This window comes from Citrus sinensis, chromosome 7, assembly GCF_022201045.2.
Source record: "Citrus sinensis cultivar Valencia sweet orange chromosome 7, DVS_A1.0, whole genome shotgun sequence".
Taxonomy (NCBI): Eukaryota; Viridiplantae; Streptophyta; class Magnoliopsida; order Sapindales; family Rutaceae; genus Citrus; species Citrus sinensis.
This window is the reverse complement of record NC_068562.1, coordinates 7,278,378-7,305,291: the sequence shown is the minus strand read 5'-3', so window position 1 is coordinate 7,305,291 and position 26,914 is coordinate 7,278,378. Positions and strand designations below refer to the sequence as shown.

The following is a 26,914-nucleotide window of genomic DNA, read 5'->3' as shown; positions in this document are numbered from 1 at the left end:
TAAAATTACGAACTAACTAATCATTATTTTTGGTTATCATAACGAATCTGCAGCTGAAAATCATTTAAATTCATAAACGCAATTTAGGAACTCAAAAAAACAAAAAAATCAACTGTTTATGATTAAAACTGAATTTAGTAACTTGCTATCCAAGTCTGTTGGTGGAGCTAATAACTAAACTTGAATGACATTAAAACTCAAACTGCTTTCAGTGTGATGTTTTGAGTTCATTTCCAAATATATGTAAAATGTAAAACTAGTGAGTGAATAGATGCAAGGATAACACAGCGTGTGAAGCAATAACAGTCCCATGTTAGAACTTGGGAGTTCTCCGTAAGACAGATTTCTACATGACAAAAAGCATCTAGTCTTCAGAATTTTTTTTTAATTATTTTTTTCCTTTTTCTCTTGTCTTTTTCATGCATCAGGCTATGCGCAAACATAAACAGTACCCCGTAGGGATCTCCTAGTTTACCAGTCAAGGTTAGAAGATATTCAGCTTGTAGTTTGCTGACAATGTTACTGAAAGTGTACGAGGTGGTGCCACGTGGTTTTGCTAAATATTTGCCTGTACATTTTTAACTATATGACAAACAGGCCAACACTGTACATAGACAACCAACATGCGTGCCCCCATACCATTATACATTTTAGATGGGGCAATCCCTATCTTACATGCATGTACGATAGGGGGATCCGATTTTAGATGGATAACTCTGCTTATCCAGATCTGTTCTTGCAACTTCTGACAGCTGATATTTATAGAAGCTTCTGTAAATTACAAACAAGCTGAGACTCAACTACAATATAGATGTACTCATGGGATTCGCAAAGAAATGTTCTCGGTATACCATCTTCGAATTTCCAAAGCTGCTCCCAAAGAAGGTCCCAAGAATGGCAGGAGGTCCACTGTGTCTGGTTTGATGCATCTTCCTCACGATAAGGTGTCCATCCAAAATCATCAGTTCCAACAAGTTTTTGCAGCTCTACATAGAATATTGAACTAGGCATTAACAGGAATCCACTTAGATAAGATATATTTGAACTTCAGCCTCAAATCCTATAAAAATAAAGCAGCATACCTGAGGGTTTATTATATCTGTCTGGCGAATAATCTCATCCTGAAAATATATATATATATATATATATATATATATATATATACACATTAGTAAAAGAGGAATGTTAAAGATATATTACAAACTTGCCGTGGAACAGATAAATAGTCACATGCAAGTGCCCAAACTGGTGATATAAAGAACACTTGTACGTACATGCCATATTCTTTTCAACACTAAAATATGAGGAATACAGCAGAATGGCGCCAATGCTCTTGACTAAGAAAAAAGCAAAAACAGTTGTCCCAAAACTATAATCTATCCAACCCTCTTTATCAAAGGAACACAATCAGTGGACCAAACAGTCATGACTGAATAAGAGGCAAAATAAATGGTACGTCCAGTAGTTGCTACAGTTTCCGTTTGCAGTCAATACTAACAAGTATGCAAATCAGCCAATATGATGCAATTTTCCAAAGTAAAATAGAAGATATTGACGGAAAAATGAAATTGCAACTTAATTATGACTGTGTTACTTAGAAATCAGAAACTCAACATTTGTTGAAAACTTCCGCATCTGGTTGACCGGTACAATCAGTACAAAAGGCCATGTTTAACAAACTAATTATAATAAATAACAACAAAAGCAAAGGAGGAAAAGCATGTACCTCTGATATCCCAGGATATTGCACAACGGTACCAAAAACACGACGACGAAGTCCATTGTAGACAGAACTGTTGACAGTTCCATCTCCATTTATCCATGGCAATATTGGTTTACATACTTCAGCTGACGAGTGTGTGTAGCTTTCACCCTCATCATTCCTTTTAGGAAAAGCATCATCTTGCACAGAGACTTCATGCAAATCGGCAGTTTGAGTTTCATCCAAAGGCTCACTAACATCTTCAGGAAGATTAAGAATAGTAACTTTGTGCACATCATCAACATTAATTTTTCTATTCTCCAGTAAATTAGCTCCATTGATATCATGGTTTTCTGGCTGGACCAGATGGCTATTGTAGGTTCTACTTAAAAGCCTTGTCAGAGACTGTGAATTAGGATCTTGAGGGAACCCAGCAATGGAGGTCAGAAAGTATTTAGACCGGTACAATGCATCGATGACGCGAATTGAGTCATAAGCATTTACCTGCACAGAGAGAATTAGTAAATTATAAACAATAATAATAGAAGCCCCAACCCCACACTTTTTCTTAGCCCAGGGAACAGTATTCTGGTAACATTATCGGTTGGATTCACAATAACACCAACCTTCAATGCTCGTCCAAATGCTTGCAGCACATCAATGATGAATTCAGCAATGTTTTCTTCTGGAAAGAAAAAACCAGAAATAATCAATACAGTGGAGCTTGTGTACAAATCTCATCTTCAGAGACTGAAAGTACATGGCACGTGTATAAGTATGTCCGTGGAGGGGAGGGGGGCAAGAAAAAAGTACAGTGCATATACCTGGCATTTCCGATACATGGCAAACTTCCTTGATGCTCAACCCCTGGTCCCCGGCCTTCTGAATGGCAGAATAAACAGCCTTGAAGACTTGAGGACAGAATAGGCCAACTTGTTTTTGGTCATTGCTAGACAGATACTCAGCATAGGCTGTCATTGAATCCCAAGGTGGTTCGCTAGAACTTCCGACCAAGGGAACAACATGGCCAAAGTCAAGGATTTCCTTCATATAGTCAGACTGACAAGAACTACAACCATTTTTCTCCAAAGTAGTTTTGAATTCAGAATTCCCATGTAGTTCACCGGTGCAACTTTGCCCGTCTTTGAACATCTCTATAGCATTGGCCACTGAAATTGTTGCACGACATACAGATACCATAATACCTGGAAAACCCTTTTCCCGGCGAGAAACAAGTTCACCTTCCATTAAGGATTTTAATTTCTTACCCTTATCGGTGACATATAGCTCTTTCTCCTCATTTTTTCGCTTTAAGCATCTCAAATCTTCAGCCTCTCCAACACCTTCGTCTGGCAGGCATGGAGAAATGTAAAGTTCACCAGAAGAAACTAAAGCAAGCAAATGGAAAATGTCCCCACATTGTAAATCTGCATTAAGATTGACGCCCCCTGCCTTAAGGTCTTTTTCCTTTTCATGAAGCCAACTAGAAAATTTAGCAGCTCTCTTTCCAGTGTTCATTGGGAAAGGGGATTTAGAAAGACTCTGCAAGAACAGTTGAGAAAGTACAAAAGGATTGCCATTTCCCCCAATCTGCCATAGGGTGAACAAAATGCTGTCTTAGAATAAATTTCCATAAGGAAAAGACATAAAAAAGCAGTTAAATGGATGAGTCAAATAAAAAGACGCAAGAAGCATATAGGCAGTGCGAAAAACAGCATAATGAGGCCATGCAATTTTGGTCCCACCTATTTCCCTTCCTCCGCCCCACAAGAGGGAAAAAGAAAAGAAAAAAAGAAAAAGAAAAAGAAAGAACACCTTAGTTAACAACCATAACTGAAAACTTAATAGAGTCCAGTTGTTGCTTATTGATCTGAAAATATAGTACTTAGTTTCCACCATAAGTAAACAGTTGATGGAAACAGAAGAGTCACTAAGCTTGGCCCACACCAATGCTCAATAATCAATCACAACAAAGAACTCAAATAAAAGACCAAAAATGATGATAGTATCAAGTCATAAAGAACCGCATGTCCCCCTTATGCATCCTTAATGATGAATACCACAAGAATAACTCAAACCAGTATGACAATTGGACCAAAATCTGCTATGTAACCTATTAAAAAAATTCAATTTACCATAAATTTTCTCTCTCTGAGATAGCTAAAAGCCGCAAAAAGATCATGCTCTGAATAGCGCCTTAAAGTTTCCGCCAGCAAATTTTGCAGTTCTGGGGTTGTTGAGGTGCTCAAAAAGACAATCTTAAATAGTTCTATGGCACTGGAAACAGCCAAAGATTCAAATACTTCTTTACTTGCATTTATTCTTTCATTCAAGAGCTTGATAATCTTTCGATGTCGATGATGATATTTCGTTCTTCGAGCAGCATCTTTATGTTGTTCCATGCCAAGGTTCTGATCACTAAAAGTGGTTGGAGAAGCCAATCCAGATTCCTCAAGATTCTGCAAGAAAAATTTAAATTACTACTCAACAATAATTGGAAAGTAACCTTGGCCAAAATCAAGAAGCAAATAGAGCATTTTGTAGATGCTAAAATTGTAAAGTAATGTGTGTCAACATGCATTCTGTGCAATTCATTGGTGACAAAAGTGGTGGATGATAAGATCCTCCAGAATAAATTGAAGGAAACAAGGAGAGACAGAAGGGGAGGGATATGCTCCAGACTAAAATTGAAGGAAATGAGAAGAGACAGGTTGAGACATATTGACTTTTCCAATGTAAAGTTGTGCAATCTCCCAACTCATTCCTAGCACTTAATTAAATTTCTGAAAATAGAACTCCAGATGCAATTGAGATTCATAAAGAAAAATACACTTTTTAGATATTTTACATTTGAACACTCCTCATAGATTGATTCTACATTTTCTGATGCCCCCAATTTGGCCATTTGCTTCAACCGAAGGACTCCCTCAAGGGCACTCCCAATATCTTTGTCATCAAAATCATCCCATCGTTCCTTCCCAAAACCTGCATCTTCAGTGTGCTCAACAGAATTTGAACTATTCAACTTAAGGCCTTCCTTGAATGAGCTGCGCCTAAGCACCCCGCTATCAATGTTGTCCATTGACATGTTCTGGATTTTTTCCAGATGCTTTGCGTATCGTTCACAAAGCATATTACAGAGTTTCATGACAGCCTTTCTAAATTGAATACTTCTTTTTAGTGATGACATTCTTCTTGCACAAGCACCAGGAGATGCTGGAAGGTTAGGAACAGAGGCCCAATCCACACGATGAAATTTTGCCCCAAGAGCAGAACGATGTCTTACATATTGGATCACCAATTGCCTGAGAGGAGAATAATAAATTTTGAAGGAACTATAAAAAATTTCCACAAGTAAAAAAGAAAAGAACAGAATTTTCCTTTTAAAACAATGACATATGCATCCTAACATAGACCAGATAGACAATCGGCAGACAGCAAGAACTAAATATTGTGCCCGTGAATAAAATGCAGTATAAGGATCCCAGAAGTCCCACTGAAGAGGTTTTGCCAAATCATTTTAAATTACGTGACATTCTTGTAATTTCTAAACAGTGTCAAGAAGTTGTAGAGAATTAGAGATAACATATTATTAACATAGATGAAATGAGCCACCCGGATGGTTGCAATACGCCATGTTTTCTTAAGTGATTATTTATAGTGATTTACTTTAGGTGGATTTATGATTTAGAAATTATGCTTCTTTTCCTTTACCTATCAGCTTCATCTGTCCATGAGAATCTCTTTTGGCGTGATGGCCTTAGCTTTGAAAAGGCAAGTTGACTAAGCAAGGAATGGCACTCATCATCTTCGTCGCTCAATCCAGGCTCTCCAACCATTTCTAAATGATCATCCTCCTTATGAAAGTCAGGTTCTCCTGAATAAACTGCTGAAGGATTTTGTTCTTCCACAAACTCGTTCGTAGCACCAGTTAGCCCAACCAATTGTCTAGTTACAGCATCAACTCTTGAGCGCTTCACTGATCTTTCTTCTAAAGACTTCTTTCTTTTCTGGGATGATGAACATTTATTCTTCAGTGGCGCAAACTCATTCCCATTTGCACCGGATGCACCCTGAAATCTATCAAGACGTTGGTGGCGCTTATCATAATACACGCGCAGCACCTGCAAGTAGCATTCACAGAGACACTATGTATCAGTTCAACCAAAAAGATGAAAAAATTATAAATATATAAGAAGGGTGAGAACAAATATGAGGTACGCTTCCCAAGAAACTCAGACATGAACCAAACAAAACAACAGATACTGACAATGTATGCTAAGCTAACTGAACCTAACCTGCTCTAATGTCAGACTAAGATCCTTTGCAATTTTCTCACACTCTTTGAATGGGATCTTTTCACGAACGTTATCCCTCACTATACGCTTCAGGAGCTCAGCACGCTGATCAGCTGTCATAACCCGGACTGAGGTCCATGACCGATAATGAAAAACCTGTAGGAACAATTTGGTATAAAACAGCCTATCCAATTGATACTTGCTATAGCAACATGGAGTACACATAAATGACAGCATGAATATTATACCTGTATTAACATAATTCGTTAAATTGTTTGTTGTTGAAAAAATATTTAAAAGAAAAGGTCAAAATAGAGGAAGAAGAAAACTGTGAAGTGCATACCTCATGAACGGCAGATCCAGGAAATGCATGTGAGGCAGCTCTTGAATCAGCAGCAGCATAACAATACTCTAAAGTTTGCCAATATTCATTAACAGCTTCTCTATTTGAGAAGATGAAATCATGTCTGATTCGTGGCCGAAGGTCAAGAGACATAGAGTTGGATGTTGCAGCTACTGTTGGTGGTTCCTCTATGTAAGGTTTAAGTTCCATTGCATGTGTCAAATTGGCATGCAAGATCTTGGTCCCGTTATCTGAGTGTCCATTACTTACAAGCCGGATCAACTACATCATAAAAATCAGATGCTAGTCATGATAATATCGATCTATAACACAAATACAAAATCAATTACTATAATTTTAATTGAATGGAAATCCAGTTTCTCAAAGATAAGGAAATCCACAAGAAATAGGATAAAATAATCCACTGCAGAAGGACAGGCGACACAGTTACATCTTCGTTTACGTTAATGTCGAAGTGAATGACAACCGTGTTTCTTAAAGATAAAAGAACACATAGCCAGTAGATGACACAGCCAGGAGATGGACCATCCACTTACTAAATTGATACGGTTGCTAGAGTTTTCACTGGATTAACCAAAAAAGTGCATGAGTCAGTATGACTGGTACTGGCCAAATTAAGAAATCAGTTATGCTCCCAATTCAGATTCTTCATTCAAAGCAAGAAAAATTTTCATTGGAATGAACTCAACCTAAGTAGAAATTTAATTTGAATACACATACAGTATTTAAGTTCAGGAATCCTATATGCTATTTGAAGGTCATTTTGCAATTCCATGAAACATTATACGGATGTTGTGCAGAACTGTAGCTCTCTATTTGTATGAGCTCAAGTTCAAATTGATTAAATTCCAACCCAAATAAGGTCACTGAGAATCTGTCATCTCATATGCTGACACAAATAATGCTACATTGAGATCAAATATTCAATTTCAATATTGCAGACCAGCATCAATTTCAACCATTCACAGAGTCGAATACCACAGTGGAGACATCAAACAATGTGATTTTTTAGCACAACTTCTCTAACAACAGAACAAGCAAATATTTGATGTCACAAATGTTTCTTCTAGCCGACTCAGTACCGTGTCTAATGCAAAATGCCAATATTTCATTGCATGCATTACAAAACTCATGCAAAATAACTGCCCTGGTGCTCATATAAAATACAGTTTACATACCAAAAATTAGCCATCTGGTTGGAAGGTTAAAAAAAAATGTTACAACTTTCACATTCAGAATGATAAAATTTTATATGAACCTCATAAAAAAAATGGTAAAACGATTGAAATAAAAAAATACGGCAAACAGTTTAAAAGGATGATTACATTTGCATAGTGAAGTTATTTCGAATTTGACCAAGTAATAATACCTTCAACCGGCGTAGAATGTCAATGATCAATGATAGTCTCCCAGTTGCTTGAGTATTCATCATAAGTCGATACTCTTGGATTGGAAGATTAGAAAGACATAAACCCCTCTTACACTTCTCGATCATATCATCAAACTTTTGAGTAGATCCTGCAACTTGCAAGAAGAGTTCAAGTGGAATGTTCTTAATGGCTGCTTCAAGTGAAAACAAATAGCATGAGCTGCAGGGATTTTTTAAGTCAGGCACAAGTTTTCCAGACTCATCCCAACCAGATGAACTACTGAGATAATCCCATAGAAAGCTATGCAGCAGCTTTGCACGAACCATTTTTGCCAGAACAAATCCATTAGCACGCATAGCTTCTGATCTAATGGCTTTTTCATCTGAATCTACACGGCTATGAGTTCTCTGGACACCATCCAATACAGGAACTGATTCATTTTTCTTCCACTTAGACGAGCCCCGGCCATGAACTTGGATCTCAAAATTCCTTATTCTATCATGAATTTCACTAAGTAGGTCTGGAGTCAAACTCTGAACAGAAGGATGCAGAACCACCTGAGTGATACGGCTCCGGCCACAATTTGTGACAACTGGGACATTAATATTTACGCATTTGCAGTGCCCTTGCTGCTGAAGGTTTGCTAATATTCGTCCAACAACCTTGCGGTCAACTGTTGTACATGCGTCCTCAAGACTCGTAAGCCACTTTAGGAGCTCAGATCTCAAAATGAACTTCTCATCCTGAGGAAGAACAATGGAAAAATGGTTAAGAATCGATAATATTGACCATTTGAAAGAAGAAACAAGAGCCTTATGTAAGCATTGAGTGAAGGCAATGAAATAAAAAACCTGTAAGCGTTCGAGTATCCTTTGCTCCCTTCGCAAGTAATTAGGAGTCAAAAATGGGGATGGATTTTTAAGTGGTTTTGAGGGAGCAAGGACTTTCGTTTCTGCTGGAGAAACATTTTTTTTCATTGCCGTACTCACTAAATCAAATTCTCCTTCAGCAGCCATACCACTTGGCTCATGGACCAACTCTTGCTCAGGACATGAAACTATACAGTTATTTTCACCTTCTCCAAAGGAGGCACAACAAGTTCCAGTGTTGATTTCAGTGTCAGTCTTATGTCCAGGATTAGCAGTATCACCTCCTGAAGTTGAATGATCATTCCCAAGAAAGGTTTGAGCCGCTCCATGAGAAACATCATCCAGATTGTCTATGTCAACGTTTAATTTACTTAGAAATGCATTAGAAGATCTAGAATTAGAGTTTCCAGACGTCCAAACTCGAAATGCCACAGTTTTTTTATGGTTCTCTGCCTGCAGATGCATTCCAAATCTAGAGAACATGTTACAAAACCGAGAATAGTTCTTCTTCTTATCAATTCCAAGCCTGTCACAAACCTGCACAAGCAAATATCAATATGAAAAACTGTAATAGATGGTTAGGGTAATATAACTCAAACTAGCAATAACTACTGAAAAGATTCCGATATATATTCTAAACTTATCAACCTGAGCACTCATATTGGTTTTTAAATGTTGTCCACTGTGATAAAGCATAGAAATTAAATGTTCAAGGCTAAAAGCACCAAACATTTGACATCAAAAGACATCATCTTTTCCTTTTGGTGCTCCAGCGAGGAAAACATTTGAAATACTATTAAAACATTTCAGGAAAATATATATAATGGAATCTGTTACGCGCACACCTCCATAACAGCAAGACCCTCAGATCCCTCAGCATCAACCATATCATAAATTTGATGGTCAACAGGAAGTTCTACAAGTTGTTCAGTTTTACGAAATTTTCTTCCAAATTTCAGTTGTTCGTTCTCAAAACTATCTCCACATCCAAAAGACTTTGGCTCAAATAGTTTTGAAGAAAAAGCTTTCAACAAACGTAGGCATCGCTCAACCTGCCAAATGAGAAAACACATCAACCAACAAAACCAGAAATAGAATCTTTGTCCACAACCTAACAGTACATAATTCATTTAATAAAATAAGAAAAATTCTAGGGAGCGACACAGGACAGTGCCTTGGATTGGCAACATTGTTTAAGGAATATGACTAATAAAAACAATGACAAACAGCATGAAAAAAGTTATCTACTTTCGCGAGAGATAAGGAACAAAAGTCATATTGCCCGCTCATAAATCAAATGGCATCATGCCACATTGAAAAGAAGCACTTTTGATGCATCTACTAAGAACTTCCATTTAGAAAGAACATGTAGGGGATAGTGTTGTTCAGTCATGTGCCGTCCCCTAGCATACAATTTGTGACTCAAATAATTGGGGAAAATTTAGAAAACTAAAATTCACTTTTTCTCTATGCCTGATTACAGGAAAAGGATAAATAATCTAACATGTAAAAAAATACTAGAGGTAAATTTGAATTCAAAGATCCACAGCCAGTGATGTAGAACCATTTATATACAATTATACGCAAAGGATAAATAACCAATTTCAAGGCCAAAAAACTAAAAGTTACTATTGAAATTATATTCAAGGTCAACAAAGGTTGGAACACTAAGTATTTTTTTTTTTTTTTTGACTTAATAGCTTATTGTGACTGAAGTTAACTAATTGGGATAATTAAGAATGTTTATTTTTCTGACTTGAAGCAGATTTTCAAATATTTTTAGCCTAATAAAAAAAAGCAAATTTTTTGGCTTTTTTTTTTTAAAACTTGAAAAGTCTGAATGGATCCAAAATAATCATGTAAAAAATACCCCTCCCTAATTATTTATTTACACCCCTGCTGATATAAACCATATCATATTGATTTTACTCATGTATATTTGTTTATTCTAATTTAATTTATCAAGAGTCATTTTTTACATGAACTTTTACATAAAAAATCATAAACTATGATAAAATTCATTTGCTTTTAGGACATTTTATCACTTAGTGAATGTTTCAAGTTTATAAGGGCACAAATGTAAATGTATAAAGTATAAGTTTTTAGATTTGTTTAGTTGAATAAAACAAACTTACACATATATTCAGATAGTCAGGAATAAAGAATATAAATATATCATTTAGATTCAAACATTTAGATCTATTCAGATTTCAGATTAAAAAACAAATGCCACCTAAATCAAGCCAAAACATTACTCATTAAGTAAAAATTTAATAATTAAAAAAAGAGTTAAAATTTAATAACTCACCTTCTCATTCACTTCTGCATCAAACTCCTCAACAACACCAGCATCTTTCAACCGCTGACAAATCTGGGAGCATATTAATCACAAGATGAGACAAAGAACAAAAAATCTGAAAAAAGAAAAACAAACTTTAGTATACATATAACTTTCCATCAAAACACACACAAAGAACCAAACTAAACACACCGAGAAAAGATTCTTACATTTCTCCAAGCCTTGTGTCCTGATGATGATCCACAATAACCTAAGTTTTGCTTAATATCTGTGACAACAAGAACCTTCAATGAAATAAATATCACTACATCAGCATAATGTTATGAAAGAGAACACATTCCCTAAAAGCCTTCTACATAAAGCTAACCTTGCAATTTGAGCCTTCTACATAAAACTAACCTTGCAATTTGCTTCTTCAAACTTATCACATCCGTAGAAAAGAGAACATGCTACCTAAAAACCTTATACATAAACTAACCTTGCCATTTGCTTCTTCAAGCTTATCACAAATAGCTTTCATCGCTGGTAGAAAATCCTTTATGTGCACATCCTCTTTCGCACAGTCCTTGGGGAGACCATCTCCATTAACAGCCTTTTCATTTGCATTCCCGAAACCCTCCGCAGTTGTTGCTTCCTTGCTGACCTCAAATCTTTGTTGCGAATCCAAATGCTTTGCATAGCGATATAAGTATATTAAATTGGTGGTCACACATGAACTGGTTTTTAACTCTCCTTCACTGTCAGCTTCCTTTGTCCTCAAAATTGCTGGTTGCCTCACAATCAACCCTTTGCATTCAAGGTTTTTCACAATATAAAAAAAGTTATTCCCTTCAATACCAAATTCCTTAGCAAGCTGACTTTGTGTTATTCCACTCGATCTGTAATTACCCAACAAGTTAAAAGCCATCGCAATCTGTAATTGATAGCTTTGGAACAAGCTAATAGGTTTTAATTTTAAAACTTAATCATCGCAATTAGCCCAGAATAACCTTTTTTTTTTAATCCAGTATAAAGAAATCTATTTTTTTTATCAAGATCTCAAAGTCCAGAGCAAACATTCAACTATCATTAACAAACAAAATAACTATTACCAATTTCTAACCAAATCATTGCACCAACTTTGTCTTCTCTTTTTAGCACGAAAAAATACAGTTGAACTAACAACTTCCATGTTCCATCTGTAATCATTGACATGTTTCATCTTTGGATAAGCCATACATGAATGAATTAAAATGTGAAAACCATGAATTTCAAACCTTGCCATCTTCAGCAACATTTGCAAATAAAAAGTCTATATTCAAACAAAGAAATTCTTGTTAAATTTACCATTCCCAATATCTATGTGCACATAGGACAAGAAAAACTAGTTTCCCCATGACTTGTCAAGAAAAACTCCCTATAACATTAAAGTTCACAAGCTGTATCTTATCACACTACTCTCGCTAAGAAATAATAATCAAGTTAACAAATCAAAAAGCCAAAAAAAAAAAAAAAAACAACTCAATTACTCACAAGTTTCACTAATAATTTCCAATATTTTTGTTTTACTTACTAACAAAACGAACTATCCACAAATCTAACAAAGAAAACAATTCTGAGATGCGAGATCACTTATAAATTTCAATTCTGTTTTATTTTATTTTACTATAAAAAAAACTACCACTCTCATTACCACGAACGCCTTAATATTAAAAGATAAAAGAAGTAAAATTTAAAAAATCCTTCGTCACCTAGTAATGGCAAGCCGCTCAAGCACGCGGCGTTGAGGAGCCGAAAGGCCAGAGTTAGACGAACTGTCGTACAATCCAACGAAGTTATCTCGAAGCTGCGAACTGGCGACGATCTTCAAGCCGAGCTTCTCCGCGTCCTCGAGCCGCTGAATCACGGCATCGTTCGCGTCAAACGCGACGTTTTTGGGAGACTGGAACTGGAGCGAACGTACTTTCAAGAGGTTTGAGTAAACTGATTCTTTCAGAGAGTCGTCAGTGTTGAGTCTTGTCCACAGAGACGACAGAGGAAGACCGTTTTGCCCTTGCGAACAGATTTCTTCGAGAGCAGACGAGATAATGGCGTCCATTGTTTCGCATTGGGAGGGAAACGGTTCTGTTTGGACGACAGGAAAATTTGGTGCTGATTCACTTTTATTTTTACTTTTATATATATGTTAGCATTACGGTCTAATTCTGCAAAAAAGCCGATCCAAATTTAATCGTGCATAAGCAAAAGCCATTCTAAATGCACCCCTGCAATCTCTGAATACACCGGCTCCGCAACAAAGGCTTATTCCGTAAATATCAAAGCATGTTTTGCAGGGAAATCTCTAAATCTATCAACATCGACACGAAAGGTGGAATGAACAACACGTGTTATCCTTACAGGAAACAAGCATCAAAATCAGAAACTCGACTGAGATTTTTCATGTTATTTGAAATTCTCTAATGAGAAATTTGTTGTCCTTCTTTGGGAAAATGATTCAAGCGATAACTTAATTAATTGATAACATAAATTATAGATAAGCATAGATTTTTTATTTTTTGATTCTCTATTGCCACAAGTTGCAAAAATTAAAATCTGGCAAAAATTATATATATATATAATTATATATAAAGTCAACAATCATGGCGGCGGTTTTGGTCTGTTGTGTTTGTTAAAATTGACTATTTTGACAAAATTTCAAGTATTTGGACAAAATCTTCACTCCAGTAAATCTTGGAAGGTTTTGGAGAATTAATAAAATATGAGTAATGATGTAATTATAAATTTTTATATAATTTTATTTTGTACAAATTGATGTAGTGTTAATTCATTGGTTGAATTAAACATTTTTTTGTCCACATGATTTAGTTATATTATTTTATATTTTTATTTAATTAATGAATTAATAACACATCAATTTGTACAAGATAAGTTTATATAAAAATTTGTAACTGTATCATCACTCATAAAATCTTTTCTAAATGATTTGATCAAAATTAAACTACTATTATTAAGATCCTTATTGTATGAGTTTCTGGTTGAATTTGGGCTTCAATATTATGCAACCATCAGTTTTGCACAAATTTTTCATTATGAAATGTAATAAAAATTTTTTGGCCATGTATTATTGAAGCTACACATAACTAAAGCGTAGAGAAACAAAGGCTTAGAGAAACTAGAGCTTATGAATTATAACGACACAAAAAGGCTAGGAAAGGAAAAATTAGAAAAAGACGAAAAGCGAACAGATAGAAATTGATTATTCCGTAAATAAATAAACAAAGGTGTTATTAGAACTTTATTTGAATATCTTATTAGACGAGAACTCGTACTAGGTAGCGAGGTTTTTATTAACATTAAAATAATTATAAAAACAACACCAATTATCTCGAATTGAAAATTACTTTCTTACATTCTTTATTGGTGGAAAAATACCAGCCCCGTAAGTGGACGAAAACACTTCAATCAAGAGTGGAAACTGTAGGGTTACAAATAAGAAGACAGGTAGAAAACCAAGCAGACCCATTGGAATAATGACCCATTTCCATGAATGAAACTGAACTATGTAGACTGTGGCAGCAAATGCAACCATCAAGCTTGCAATTGAAAAGAACAACGTGACGAGGCCAATGATTAATTTCCTGGGCAGCGACACGAGAAAATCTTCTTCTGAGAAACGTGAAGTGAGGATGCCCAAGAACATCAAGACCGAAATAACGGATGAAAAGAGTGCAAGGGCGTTTGAAATTCCAAAAATTGTGAAAGATGGTTCATGCAAGTAATTGGGCATTCCTCTACTGTCGCTGCCACCTGGTACGGTGATAGCTGCAGCAAAGGCTATTGTGATTATGAGTGCAGCTACAAGTGAGCACGATTGAGCTGTGTCCTTCATCCATTTTTCACCTTCTTTGACTAACTTCTCGTGTTCTTCAGTGAACATCTCTCTTGGTGTTTTATCTTTATCATTTAGCTGATCTTGAAGGGTTGGGTGAACAATATTTTCCACAGCCTGAGCTAGCATAGATAACTAAGTTAATGTATAAGTGCATGGCTAATTATATAAAATGGTATACAATAGAATGATGTATTAATTAATTAATATACCTTGAACCATTGCAACTCCCTCTGCATCTGCAATGCTGCACCGGGGACTTCACTTGAAGGTACCGACCTTGCAGCTAAGTGCAACGTGTTGTTCAATTTTACATCGAAGTTGGCCACACTCACACGTAGGATTGTGAGTTGCTTTGGCATATTAAATATGATGTTAAAAACTTTTTGCTGGCGATGTTCAACTGCAGCATCGAATACGTTATGTTGATCTTTATTCTCGAAATATAATGATGCAGGGAAATAAGAGAGAATAATTCCGATGACAATCTCGTAAATCCCCCATCTTGCAGCTGTAAACATTGGCGTCTTCAATATCTTTTCTGCTTCTTCATCTGTAGTCAAATTAACTACCGCTCCCGCACACATGATCGTTAATATTTCAAGCGTTTGCTCATGGGTTAACTTTGTATCACGTATCGATTTTATGCACGGGGCTGCCATTCATATATTCAACTCTAATTAAATTGTTAATAATTAAAAAAATATTAATTTACATAAAAATTTTTTCTCAATTTAATTAAGAGAACGTCTTCAATACTTAATTAATACCTAGCTGCATGATGTTGTTCCAGAGCACAATCTTTAATTTTTGACACAAAGAACCTGTAAAAATACACAGTAAGTTATTAGCTGCATGAAAAAATTATTGATCTGCATACATGATATACCCCTCAGGATAATATATTTTTTGTTCAGCATACACATATAAAGATTTAATGAAAACTAGACACCTCAAATTTTATTCTGCTTTTTTCTACCAAATGATTTTATTCTAATTTTTTTTTCTACAAATGATGTATTATTTATTAAGTGGATGGTAAGAAGGTGTGAATAAAAATAAAATTTGGTATGTCATAAATTGCTCATAAAGATTTAGATAGAAGTATGAGATGTACAAACCAAATGCAGTAGCAATTTTCTGAGGAGCCAAATGAATCTTTGAAGTTACACTGAGCTGCTTCTCCACATCTCCATCCGCATTCTCATAATGAGGGTGAGGGTGAGGATTATACTCTTCTTGTTTAGGAATCCCTACAAATACACAAAAGTAAAGAGAAAGAAAGGTTAGTTGGAAAACTTAGATAAGCTAGATTTATTTTAAATTAACCTATATTATTGTAATCTTTGAGCCGAAATGATTTTATTGGTGAAATTATTCAAAAATCTTATTACATTTTTTTTAATTTTAATATTGGTCCACGTGTGTAAAACTATGGGACTTAGAATATTTCAACCTAAGTAATATTAGAGTTTCTAATCAACTGATACTAAAGTCAAAAACCTCATTTAAGTTATTTTAACAAACAAATGTAAAGGAAAAAAAAAAGGTAAAAGAAAAAAAAAGGGTGTAATTGAACCAAATAAACAACTAAAAAGGTAGTGCAACTTCAATTAGAAAAGGTTGTGAACAAGGCCAACATTGATACAGTAAGCGTTTCCAATATCCAAGTCGGCTCCCGCTTGCAAACGCCTTAGGCTTTTTACTCAATGACTCTAAAATTATTCTGGTGTCATCAAGTGCTGCTGTGCGGGCTATATTTGGATGTTTCTTCAATAAAGCCAGAGCCATATCTGTAAAAAAAATATAATGAATAAATATACATATATATATATATATATATAATTTTCAATAGGAGAATTCCGTACTTCATTAAAATGCATCACGAGTTTTAAAAATTGTAAACCAATTCTACAATATTGTAAAATACTAAAAAAAAAGTTCAAACTTTAATTTCAATATATATAAAATGAAGATATCTTTATTTTAACAAAATGAGAATGCCATTAAAATAAAAAAAGATATAGATTTTAATGCACTAACTGACTAACATATAAAAAATGAGTAATGATACAGTCACAAACTCTTGTACAAACATATTTTGTACAAACTGATGTGGCATGATAAGATTGGTTGAATTAAATATCACTTGACCCACATGATTTGTTTTTATTAATTTATATTTTCATTCAACTAATGAATTAATGCCACGTCAGTTTGTACAAAATAAGTTTGTACAAGAGTTTGTGGCTGTATCATTACTCATAAAAAATACAGTTTTCAATATATTGAAATTAAACTAAATAAATTTCAACGCATCACATGACAAAATACTGCATTGGTGGAGTCCGTATTATGTATTTTTTAACTTATGTTTTACTTTAACAAAATAAGGATTCCCTTATTGCAAAATTACTATATAGTTCTTCAAAAAAAAATGCTATATAGGGTACTCCATTGTAGTACTTACCGAAGAGATTAGAATTAATCAGAAATTTAAGCAGGGTAATAGCATCGTGGCCATCCAAGGATTGTATGGTCTTTGGGAGTAGATAATCAACGGCGTCCCTTAGGCCAAGCAAGGCTGCATGATGAACAAGATGTAAACGTGTGACGTGCTTTACGTTTGGCAAATCTGTCTTGTAACGCATAAGGATTTCGATTATATTTTTGTTCCCACAACCAACAGCAAAGAAAAGGTGGGCATCACTCATCAATTCTTGTAACAAATCTGGAGGGACTCTTGATAGAAGCTTCTCCAGAAGCGTAGCGGGCGCATCTGACGCAACAATAAAATCAAATATGGTCAATCGTGCGATAATTCTGTTGGTCAAGGCCTCCGGAGTCTTGCTCATTATGTAACGTTCTAAACCTTTCCAATCATTCTCCAGTACACACCTTGTAACTTGCACGTGGCTAGCAATATCTTCTATTATCTTCTCATCTGTCCATCAAATATCGAACGTGCAGCAATTAACAATTCGTTTAACCCAAAAAAAAAAGAAAAAATTATTAATGTTAGCCAGCCAATGTCCTTCATTAACTTACCTTTTGCTTTTGGAGTTTGGTTATCACCCTCATTGCTCTGCTCTTGCGCTCTTGTGGTTTCGTTGCTATCCATCATTTTTATTTGATTATATAACTAGTCTTTTAGGGAATGAATCAACTACAGATATGATAAATATATTTATAAGCAGGATGCTCGGAAGGGCTAAGCCAAAATATGTACACACACAGTCACATACTCTATGGAAAGAATTGTAATCATTACGTTGAGTTCTTGTAAAGCAATACCCTTCCGGGCCCCTGCGTTCATTAAGTACATGCTGGGTTTGGAATTTTATTTTGTGCTTTAAGTCAAACAGAAGAATTCTAAGGTTCTTATCACTTTTATCTTTATTATGAAATCACTTTAAATAATTATGGAAAATGATAGTTGCCCTGAGTCAAATTTCGGGTCAAACTCTGAAAACTCAAAACGCGCCGTTTCACAATTAAAGTAAAAAACGGTGCGTTTTGCTTACTAAATATTTCTCCTTTCGTTCATCGTTTCCTATCTTTCCTTTTCCCCTTTCCTGTCTCTTTTTCTTTGACTGCTTAAGGAGAAACAACGAATTTACTTACATCAAGCTCAAATTATCATCTTCTTCAAAGATACCAAGATTCTTTGCTTCTATTTTCTCCCCCAAGAAATCGCAAACACTTGCCTTCAAAGATTACTACACAAACTGGTGCAACACTCTGCAAAAAACACTCCTCCCTCCCTCTCACTCACAAATCTATTTCTTCATCTTCTTCACAAACCCTCATTTACTCTCACGTCGACCTCCTCTTCAGCCATTTTATTTTCTATTACGATGCATTAGACAATGCGGCCACCCAAGAAAACCTACCCGAGCTTCTCTTCCCATCTTGGCGCAATAGTCTTGAAATCGCATTCCTCTTTCACGACGTAGAGTAATGTGTCCAAGAATTTAATGTCACAAATTGAGCAAATTGAAGGTGGGTTGAGGCTGATGGTACCGGTGTTCAGTGGTAGAATCAAGAAGGTGCAAAGTGAGGATAGCAGAGGATTGGGTGGCTTTTGAGAGATAGCGTAATGAGGGACTCAAAGGGGTTATTGGGGAGTCAATGAAAGAGGACATGAATGATATGGTGAGTGTGTTTGTGGATGCTCAGAAGTTGAGAAAAAGTGTGATCGCTGAAATTGCTAGTGCCTTGAGTGTTCATTCAAGTGGCTTTGTTTCTTGAAGGCTTAGCCCAATTTCTTGCTGGCTTAAGCGACCACGAAGCACTTGACGAATTCAATCGATGCAAGATTCTAATTAATTGATGGTTCTTAGGTTAATTTTAGGTCCATTTCATTTAGTTTTCCTAGTATCTTTGATTGTTGACTAAGCGTTATCTTTCAGGTAAGGCTGAGGTTGGTAAATTGCGGGCTTGGGCCAGGCTTTTTCAAGGCCAAATTGTTTTCAAGTCCAGGCCCTTTACCTGGACTTACGGTAACTCATAATTTCATAACAATTTACTTGAAGGAAAATCAAGTAATTTATAGCACATATATAATTTTCAGATTTACATATTCATTAGTCACTTGCTGATAATGGAGAACAATTTCATAATAATTTAAGTTCTTAACTAGAGGCGTATGGTTACATAGATTTTGTCAAAAATTATATTCATAATTGATTTTTTTTTTTACACGAAATGGAAAGAGCTCAACGATTAATGAAGAATGTCATACGCAAAAGTCTCCAGCTCTTTTTTTGCGAATCTCTTCCTTTTTAGCCCCTATTCTGGCACTTCTTTGCACCTCAAAAATCACGTGGATTCGAAGAGGCTCGTTGTCCGCTGTTGTTGCTCATGCTCACGTGTTGGGTTTGAAGAGGCTCGCTGGCTGTTGCTGCTACTGATGCTGCTCGCGTGTTGGGTTCGAAGAGGCTTGCTGGCCACTGATGCTGCTCGCGCTCGCATGTTGAGTTCGCCGCTGTTGCTGCTTGGTGTGTTGCGATCTCGTGGCTGCTACATCGCTCGTTGGTGGTGATAGCTGCTGGGTTTGATTGGCATTCAACAATGGTTGGATTGATCAGTGATGGCTGTGAATTAAGTTGGGTGGGTATCAGCTAACGGTTGTTGGCTTTTGATTCTTACTTGTGTTTAATTTAGGGATTGGTAGTTGAATGAAACCATGACTTTTGATTTGTGATATATTATTTTTTAGCTTTTTTTCCCTTTTTTTTAATTTAATTTTCCTTTTTTTTAATTTTATTTTATAAATTACAAAGGCATGGGCCAAAGCCCGAACTTTGTCCAAAAGCTTTTTCCCCATACCCTTTCGCAATGAGCCTTGAAAATCTTGGCCCAAATTCATGGCTTGACTATGAGGGCCAGGCTCAAAGCTCGCAGGCCTGGGCCGACTCAAGCTTTTTGGCCAACCCTAGGCAGGGCACTACCAAGTCCATTATCTTGGCGTAATTATTTGGAAAGGCTTGTGTGAACTTCTTCTATGTTCTTAAAGCAAATTTTCCTCTCAAGTTGTAGAATTTGATATGTTTTAGGATGTATTGCCGGAATTGGTATCTTAGTGAATGCTGAATCGATTTCAGTTTCCATGACTTGTATGAAATAAATGATATAGAGATGAGAAGCATAGCAAACGGCATCATTTTGATGCCGATTAAAACAAAAAAAAAAAATGAAACAACGTCGTTTGCATTAGTTTTAGGGTTTTGACCTAAGGCAAACATCAGCACTAGGGATGGCAATTTAACTCGGACCCGGACAAACCTGGATAATCCGGACCGGGTTCAACCCGCACCGGAATAAAATAAATCCGGTATCCGAAATTGATTTCATCTACCCGCATGTATCCGGGTCCGGTTCCAGGTTTGGGTAACCCCAGAAATCTGAAACCCGGACCCAGATATTTTTATCTTAATATGATTTTTTAATTATTTTTATAATATAAATAGAAAAAAAAATCAGCCACGCCCTAATTCCCACTTCTACAGCCACAGCCATCGAAGTCCAAACCAAAAGCCATTCTTTTCATCTCTCTTCAACTCTTTCTCTTTCATTTTAATCTTCTTCATCTTCACACTTTCACAGCCCTAGCCAAAGCAAAGTATTATTTTTCTCTCTCTTCAACTCTTTTTTTAATCAAATCATTGTCGTCACTTGTCATCGCTTCGCCACCTTCACTGTATTTCATGTTCATCATCATCACCGGCCGCCGCTTGTCTATCTATTTCATGGGTTTTGGTCGACGTTTGTCCGCCTTCACGATTGCAATCGTGGCTGTGGCGATGTGTTCATCATCATCATCATCATCATCAGCCTCCATTTGTTGCTTCGCCAGATGTGGATCCTTAAAGTTCGTAAATATTGAATCCATGAATCGTCAGTTTGGATTGTAGATCTGTATTATGGATTTGTGTTTGTGAATGTTTTATTGCTTTGAATCATTGAAATTAGAATTGGGATTTGTATTTGTGTATTTGTGAATGTTTTTTCAAATTGGGATTTGTATTTGTATTCGTATTCGGTTTCTTTAATTTTTTAGTTGATTAAGTGATCCGAATTTAAAACCCGCAATCCTAAAATTAGGATTTTTCCAGGTTGAACCCGTACCGGACCCGCATGCAATAAATTCGGGTTTAAATCCGGATCCGGAACAACTTTTTAGTACACCGGTCCGGAACCGAGAAGGCCAAACCCGGACCCGAACCCGATTTTTGCCATCCATAATCAGCGCTGAATAATTATTATCATGTGTTCCAGTTTTGTTCTTGTCCATCTAAATGTTGGGTTTCTTAATTTGCTTTTCTTCTCTTCTTATTCTTTGTATTTTTCAAGCCACAAGATTGACTAGATCTAGAACACAACAAACAATGTAATACTGCAAGTGTTTAGTCACATATTAATACATGAATTTTAAGGATCATTATTATACACATAAATCCTTCTCCCAAATAAATAAATATATACAATGAAAGTCTATATATTGAATGAAAATTCGAGAATAAAATCATAAAGGATTGAAATTTTCAATCTTGTTATTCAATTCATAATTATCTAGTTAGGCATGTATATGCGGCTTCACTATAAAATTGATTTGATCATAGTGTCACGGGGTGATAGTTTTGCGCAGCAAGATCCCGTGCGGCACTTGAGCGACCTTAGCGCGTGAATCGTCAAGTAAGCCTTGGTTACTCCCTAAACAAGTCAAGCACACACTTAGAGAAAATGTTAAGGGAAGCAAGTGTGGGATGGCCAAGTATGATTGTATTACACACTTTGAATAATTACAAGGGTATTTGTACAAGAGAGCTTGTGAGCTAGTGTGCTAGGTGTGTTGTGTGGGTGTGTTGGTGGTTGTGAGAATGATGGATGCTCACCCTTATTTATAGGGGGTGGAATGCTTAATTCTAGAGAATTCTACTACAAGTGGCAAAACACTTAGGGACCCAAGTGGTGAGTCCTAGAATATTCTAGTGTATGTGCAATATGTGGAGAATTCTAGACTATGGGCCTTGGTGGGTGATTTGCTAAGCGCACCCCGGCTAGTGTAGTTGTCTTGGTGGCCCATTTCTGAGTTAACCCCCACTTCTAAGTGTATCCACCTTGAGTGCTAAGCGAGCCCGTGTGCGCAAATTAGCCTTCGATCGTAGAGTTTTGAGCGGCCCGTGACAATAGGCTAGCTAAAACAGAACTTATTAAGCCTGTTGAGTAAAACATTTATAACTTCATTTTTGCATCATTTCATTTCTTCTGGAACAATCAAAGTTGATGAATTCTCTTTATCTAAAAAGTTGTGGGACGATTGGAATTTATTCCCAAAATCATGGCGTAATTATTTCTTTTCCTTTTTGGTATGTTAATTCTCAAGTAATGCTACTTTGATAAAGTGTGTAAAATACAAGTTGAGTTGTTAACTAACATCATATGTATTTTTCACTTTTCACACTTGCATGAAAAACGTGAAAGATAAATTCGTTTTATTACCCTTCATTATTGTAAATAAACTAAAATACAGTTCGGGTTTGAAAACTATGATAGTCTAGTTGAGGTCAAGTCGTCAAGGGATCAATTGCCCCTTATGGCCTCATACCAATGTTGGAGGGGAAAGTTATTTAATTTCGTGTTTGCGTGTGGGGTAGGATGGGCGAATTGGAAAAAATAATAATAATTCAATATTTTCTTATAATTGAATCAAAATTTTGCGAACTAATTTTTAATAAAGTAGCATTACTCTTTTACAAAATGAAACATTGTAAAGCTTGAATCAAAATTTTGTGAACCAACTTTTAATAAAGTAGCATTGCTCTTTATTCACCTCTATAATTTTTACAAATTGAAACATTATTTTAAAGCTAGTTGACACATCAAATTATACGTCAGTGAGTATTCCAATTCAATAAATATCTAAAATGAATATCCATAATATTACTCTAATATTTTAGTGCAAAGCATATACTTTTCAACGCTGACTTTTTTCAAATATAAATAATAATAAAATAGGAAAACAAGAATGGTCAAATGTGGATTGTTTTCTTTCTTTCTTTTTTTTTGGGAATGGTGCAAGGATGAAATGTTACTTAGCAAGTCATTTTTTAAGTTTGGGTTGAAATATAAGTGTGCAACCCAAGAGGGGGGGGTGAATTGAAATTTTAAAAATTATCCTAGCAAATCCACACAACAAGCACTCTAATGTCTTAATAAAAATTGAAAGTAATAAGTTCAATCAAAGTACAAGAATTAAAGAGCAAGGGAAGAGAAAGTAAACTCAAGGATTTTTACGTGGTTCGGCAATCCCCGCCTACGTCCACGCCTCCAAGCACACCAGGCTTGAGGATTTCACTATCCAAGTCTTTCCAAGGCTTCAAACGATTACAATTGACTTTAAGGTGTCAATGAACCTTTACAACAAGAGATTATATCTTCAATCTCTTCACCCCAAGTGTTTCTCACACTTGTACACTCACAATTTGATGTGAAATGAAAAATACAACAATCAATCTCTCTTTAAGAGTGGATATACAAATTGAAGAACAAAGATGATTTAATGAATGATGATTCACAAAGTTGAAGCTCAATATATGTTGTGTGCACTTATTCTTGCTTGCTTGGATTACCAAAAATGAATTGGTTTTGAGTTTATATAGTTTGAGCTCAAAAACTAGCCGTTATGCACATTTTGGTCGTAACCGGATTACCGGTTATGGACATCCGGAATTCCGCTTAATGTTACCGTTACAGCCACAATTTTAAATTTCTGAACATCTGGATTGCCGCTTTGTCACATCCGGAATTCCGCTTATGCTCAGTAGCTTACTGCCCAACAACTGGATTTCCGTTTGTCAGGATCCGGATTTCCGCTTTCAATTCGGATAGATTCTGCCTAAAATCCGGACTTCCGTTTGTCAGAATCCAGATTTCCGTTTGCTACAGTAAATGCTACAGTGAATATTTTTCCAAATTTATAATTTAACCTCAAAATTTTATAAAATTATAGTGTGGCCCAAAACGTTATGAAAGTTTGCAAAAAGGTCTAATTTCATAATTTTAGAATAATACTTTATCAATCTCAAAACTTTTTAAAATTATGATTTCGCCCAAACTTTGTGAAATTATAGAATAATCCAAAAATATTTAAATAGTTTCAAATAGGTCCAAATCTGAAATTTAAAATACTATCAAAGATTTTAAAATTACTTTCATTTTAGTCCAAAATGCTTTAATTCCATAACATCATTTTCTTATTATAAAAGCACAATTCATAAATCTTTACTTAATAAATACATGTGGTTTGTTATCATCAAAATCAATATTTATAGCTATATAGGCTAACATGGGTAACAAGACTCATTATGAAAAGATTTTTGGTGCTCCTGAAACAATTCTTTTTATCCATTCACTATTTGACATATGAATATGTATATCATCAGTGTTGGGCCCAGACAAATTATTTGGAGGGGGCTATTTTTATTTTTTTTGAATTACATGAGACTAATGTTCAGATTACAACTCATAGTTAATGATATTAGTATATTAATATTTACAATCACACAATTACTGGAACTAATTTACAAATCTTATATAGCACAACCCAAATTTTAACCCTCTCTAATATTCGAGGGACGTCCACTCTACTCACATTTCAAAAGAGAGAGGATTGTCTTCACTTAAATTAAAGAAGGAAATTGAGACTAAAGCCTACTAACTAGAGGGGATTATTCTTGATAACAATATCAGTATCTAACAATGAGATAATTAAACTAACTTGATAAAAATAATCACATTAGTTATAATAATACCCTTAATTTAATTTTTTACAACTTTAATATAAACAAAAAGACAAACTTGAAGTTAATTTGATATATTATTACACTTGTCATGAAAAATTTGAAAGATAATTTCATCGTCCATAGTCAATACTACTAAAATTGTCTTTCTCTCTGTGTATAACTAGCCTATCAGACAAAACAAATTGATAATGACGAATAATGATACTTTTAGTTTTTACTGTATAAATAAAACAATTACCAATTAAATTATTGTTTGATATAGCTTAATAGAAATAATCATCTTTTAATGATAATTATGAATAAAAGATTAAAAATTAAGAATGCATGTTGGAACTTAATGGGAAGAGGATTTGTATTTTGTAGTCTTCAGTATTAGAGATTTGGAAAAGTTAAACATCGTTGAATTCTTGTAGGCTTTAGGGATTCTAGATGGAGGATGTCGAATTGGAAAATAAGTTAATGAGTCAATTTAAAAAAAAAAATTAAAATAGGGACACATAAGAGCAAAAAAATAATTTGATTAAGGCCAAAATTACTTTGCATCAGTGGTTTCGTACCCCACTCATTTGTCATTTTCCCAAGTCAGCGTTCGATATAATCTGACGGCTGGAAATGAAACATGTAGAGATGTAGGGGTAACCAGAGAAACAAGTAATTGGCCGGTCACTGGATTGGTAAAAGAGCATAGGGAAATAAAAAATAATAACACATTAAAAATTTGTGATTAAATGGCTGCCTCCGGCAAAAATCTTAAAATCCAGTATTTTCGAATAAGCAAAAAAAAAAAAAAAAAAAAAAAGAACGGCAACAATAGTTTGGAATCGAAGTGGCGACAACAATGGCTACTTCCTGCAACAGCGACCTCTTTAATTTGAGTTTGTTCGGTAAGTTTCTGTCAAAATTCGTAAATGGATAATGGATTTATGGGTTTAGTAGTAATTGTAGAAGATTATAGGATATATCTTGTTGAGCGATTAGACTCGTTAACATTAGGAATGAAATTGGATTGAAAATTGACCAAATGTTAATGAAAGTGTGGTTCGTTAAAAATGGCAATACAAATGTTTGCTAAAATGCCTCAAAGAATACAGTATATTGTGTAGGCTTAATTTTGGTATTATTTTACTTGAATCAAAATGTAAGAATGTTGGCAACTGGTATTATCGGTTGAATAGTGGAAATAGTATGGTGTAATGGATGGTTATCAGCGAAAGGTGTATTCACAGCAAACAGTGGGCCGACAGTGGAGCAATTATCGCACAAAGCACATAAGGTGTGTTTTGTGAGAAAAGTGCGTGTCGCATATGTGTTTGGTGCGACAGGCACCCATGGCAGATTAACACATTAAGTGTTTCTTGTGATCTAATTTTTAAATAATTTTTATGTTATTAACAAATTATGTTGTGTTATTGTTACAAATACAATGGAAGATGATGACACTGTTGGTTCGTTTGAGATATGTATTGTGGATGAGTTTAGAGTCAATGGAATATGGAAAAAGATAGCACAAATTAGACCAATTGAAGGTAGAGGCCGAAGGTGTCTCCGACAAACGATGAGCCTATAAATATTATAGGCGCCGAGGATGGTGGATATGGTGCTTATAATCTTTGTTTTGAAGAATAGAAAGATATTCACAGTGAAAGATGTCGTGGAGAGGTTATAAATTACACAAGCAGCCTAGCTTAAGTTAGAGGATGAAGTAAGGTTTCACACAAGGGATTGGTAGTTGGCAAATCAAAAATGATGTAGAAAATGTATACTTAAGTATGCTGTGGATTGTATATTCGTGGGATAGAAATATTTGCGGCATATTTATTTCCTTATGTATTGTCGA

General features: G+C 35.2%; 2 protein-coding genes and 1 pseudogene across 3 annotated transcripts; 1 reads left to right on the top strand and 2 right to left on the bottom strand.

The window, feature by feature from the left end:
- Nucleotides 1–492: 492 nt before the first annotated feature.
- On the bottom strand, nt 493–13,358 carry LOC102628666 (uncharacterized). 2 transcript variants are annotated; one of them, XM_025094615.2, is made up of 18 exons: nt 12,633–13,358; nt 11,381–11,780; nt 11,112–11,186; nt 10,912–10,974; nt 9,449–9,655; nt 8,586–9,140; nt 7,734–8,477; nt 6,344–6,625; nt 6,001–6,156; nt 5,417–5,826; nt 4,551–5,007; nt 3,838–4,161; nt 2,527–3,292; nt 2,329–2,387; nt 1,727–2,206; nt 1,083–1,121; nt 852–986; nt 493–771 (listed from the first exon to the last, which is right to left on the bottom strand). In XM_025094615.2, the coding sequence occupies exons 1-18, from the start codon at nt 12,977–12,979 to the stop codon at nt 760–762; spliced, it is 5,511 nt and encodes a 1,836-aa protein (XP_024950383.2). In that variant the 5' UTR covers nt 12,980–13,358; the 3' UTR covers nt 493–759. The 2 variants fall into 2 exon arrangements, with proteins under 2 accessions (XP_024950383.2, XP_006465928.3); XM_006465865.4 differs by having other exon boundaries at nt 493–986.
- Nucleotides 13,359–14,143: 785 nt separating this feature from the next.
- LOC102617019 (uncharacterized) lies at nt 14,144–17,970 on the bottom strand. Its single transcript, XM_006466087.4, has 7 exons — nt 17,819–17,970; nt 17,241–17,714; nt 16,411–16,563; nt 15,892–16,023; nt 15,541–15,594; nt 14,983–15,425; nt 14,144–14,887 (listed from the first exon to the last, which is right to left on the bottom strand). Exons 1-7 carry the CDS (start codon nt 17,892–17,894, stop codon nt 14,279–14,281), a joined length of 1,941 nt encoding a protein of 646 aa, XP_006466150.3. The 5' UTR covers nt 17,895–17,970; the 3' UTR covers nt 14,144–14,278.
- A 222-nt stretch (nt 17,971–18,192) lies between these two features.
- Nucleotides 18,193–19,103, top strand: LOC127903751 (protein INAPERTURATE POLLEN1-like; annotated as a pseudogene).
- Nucleotides 19,104–26,914: the final 7,811 nt, after the last annotated feature.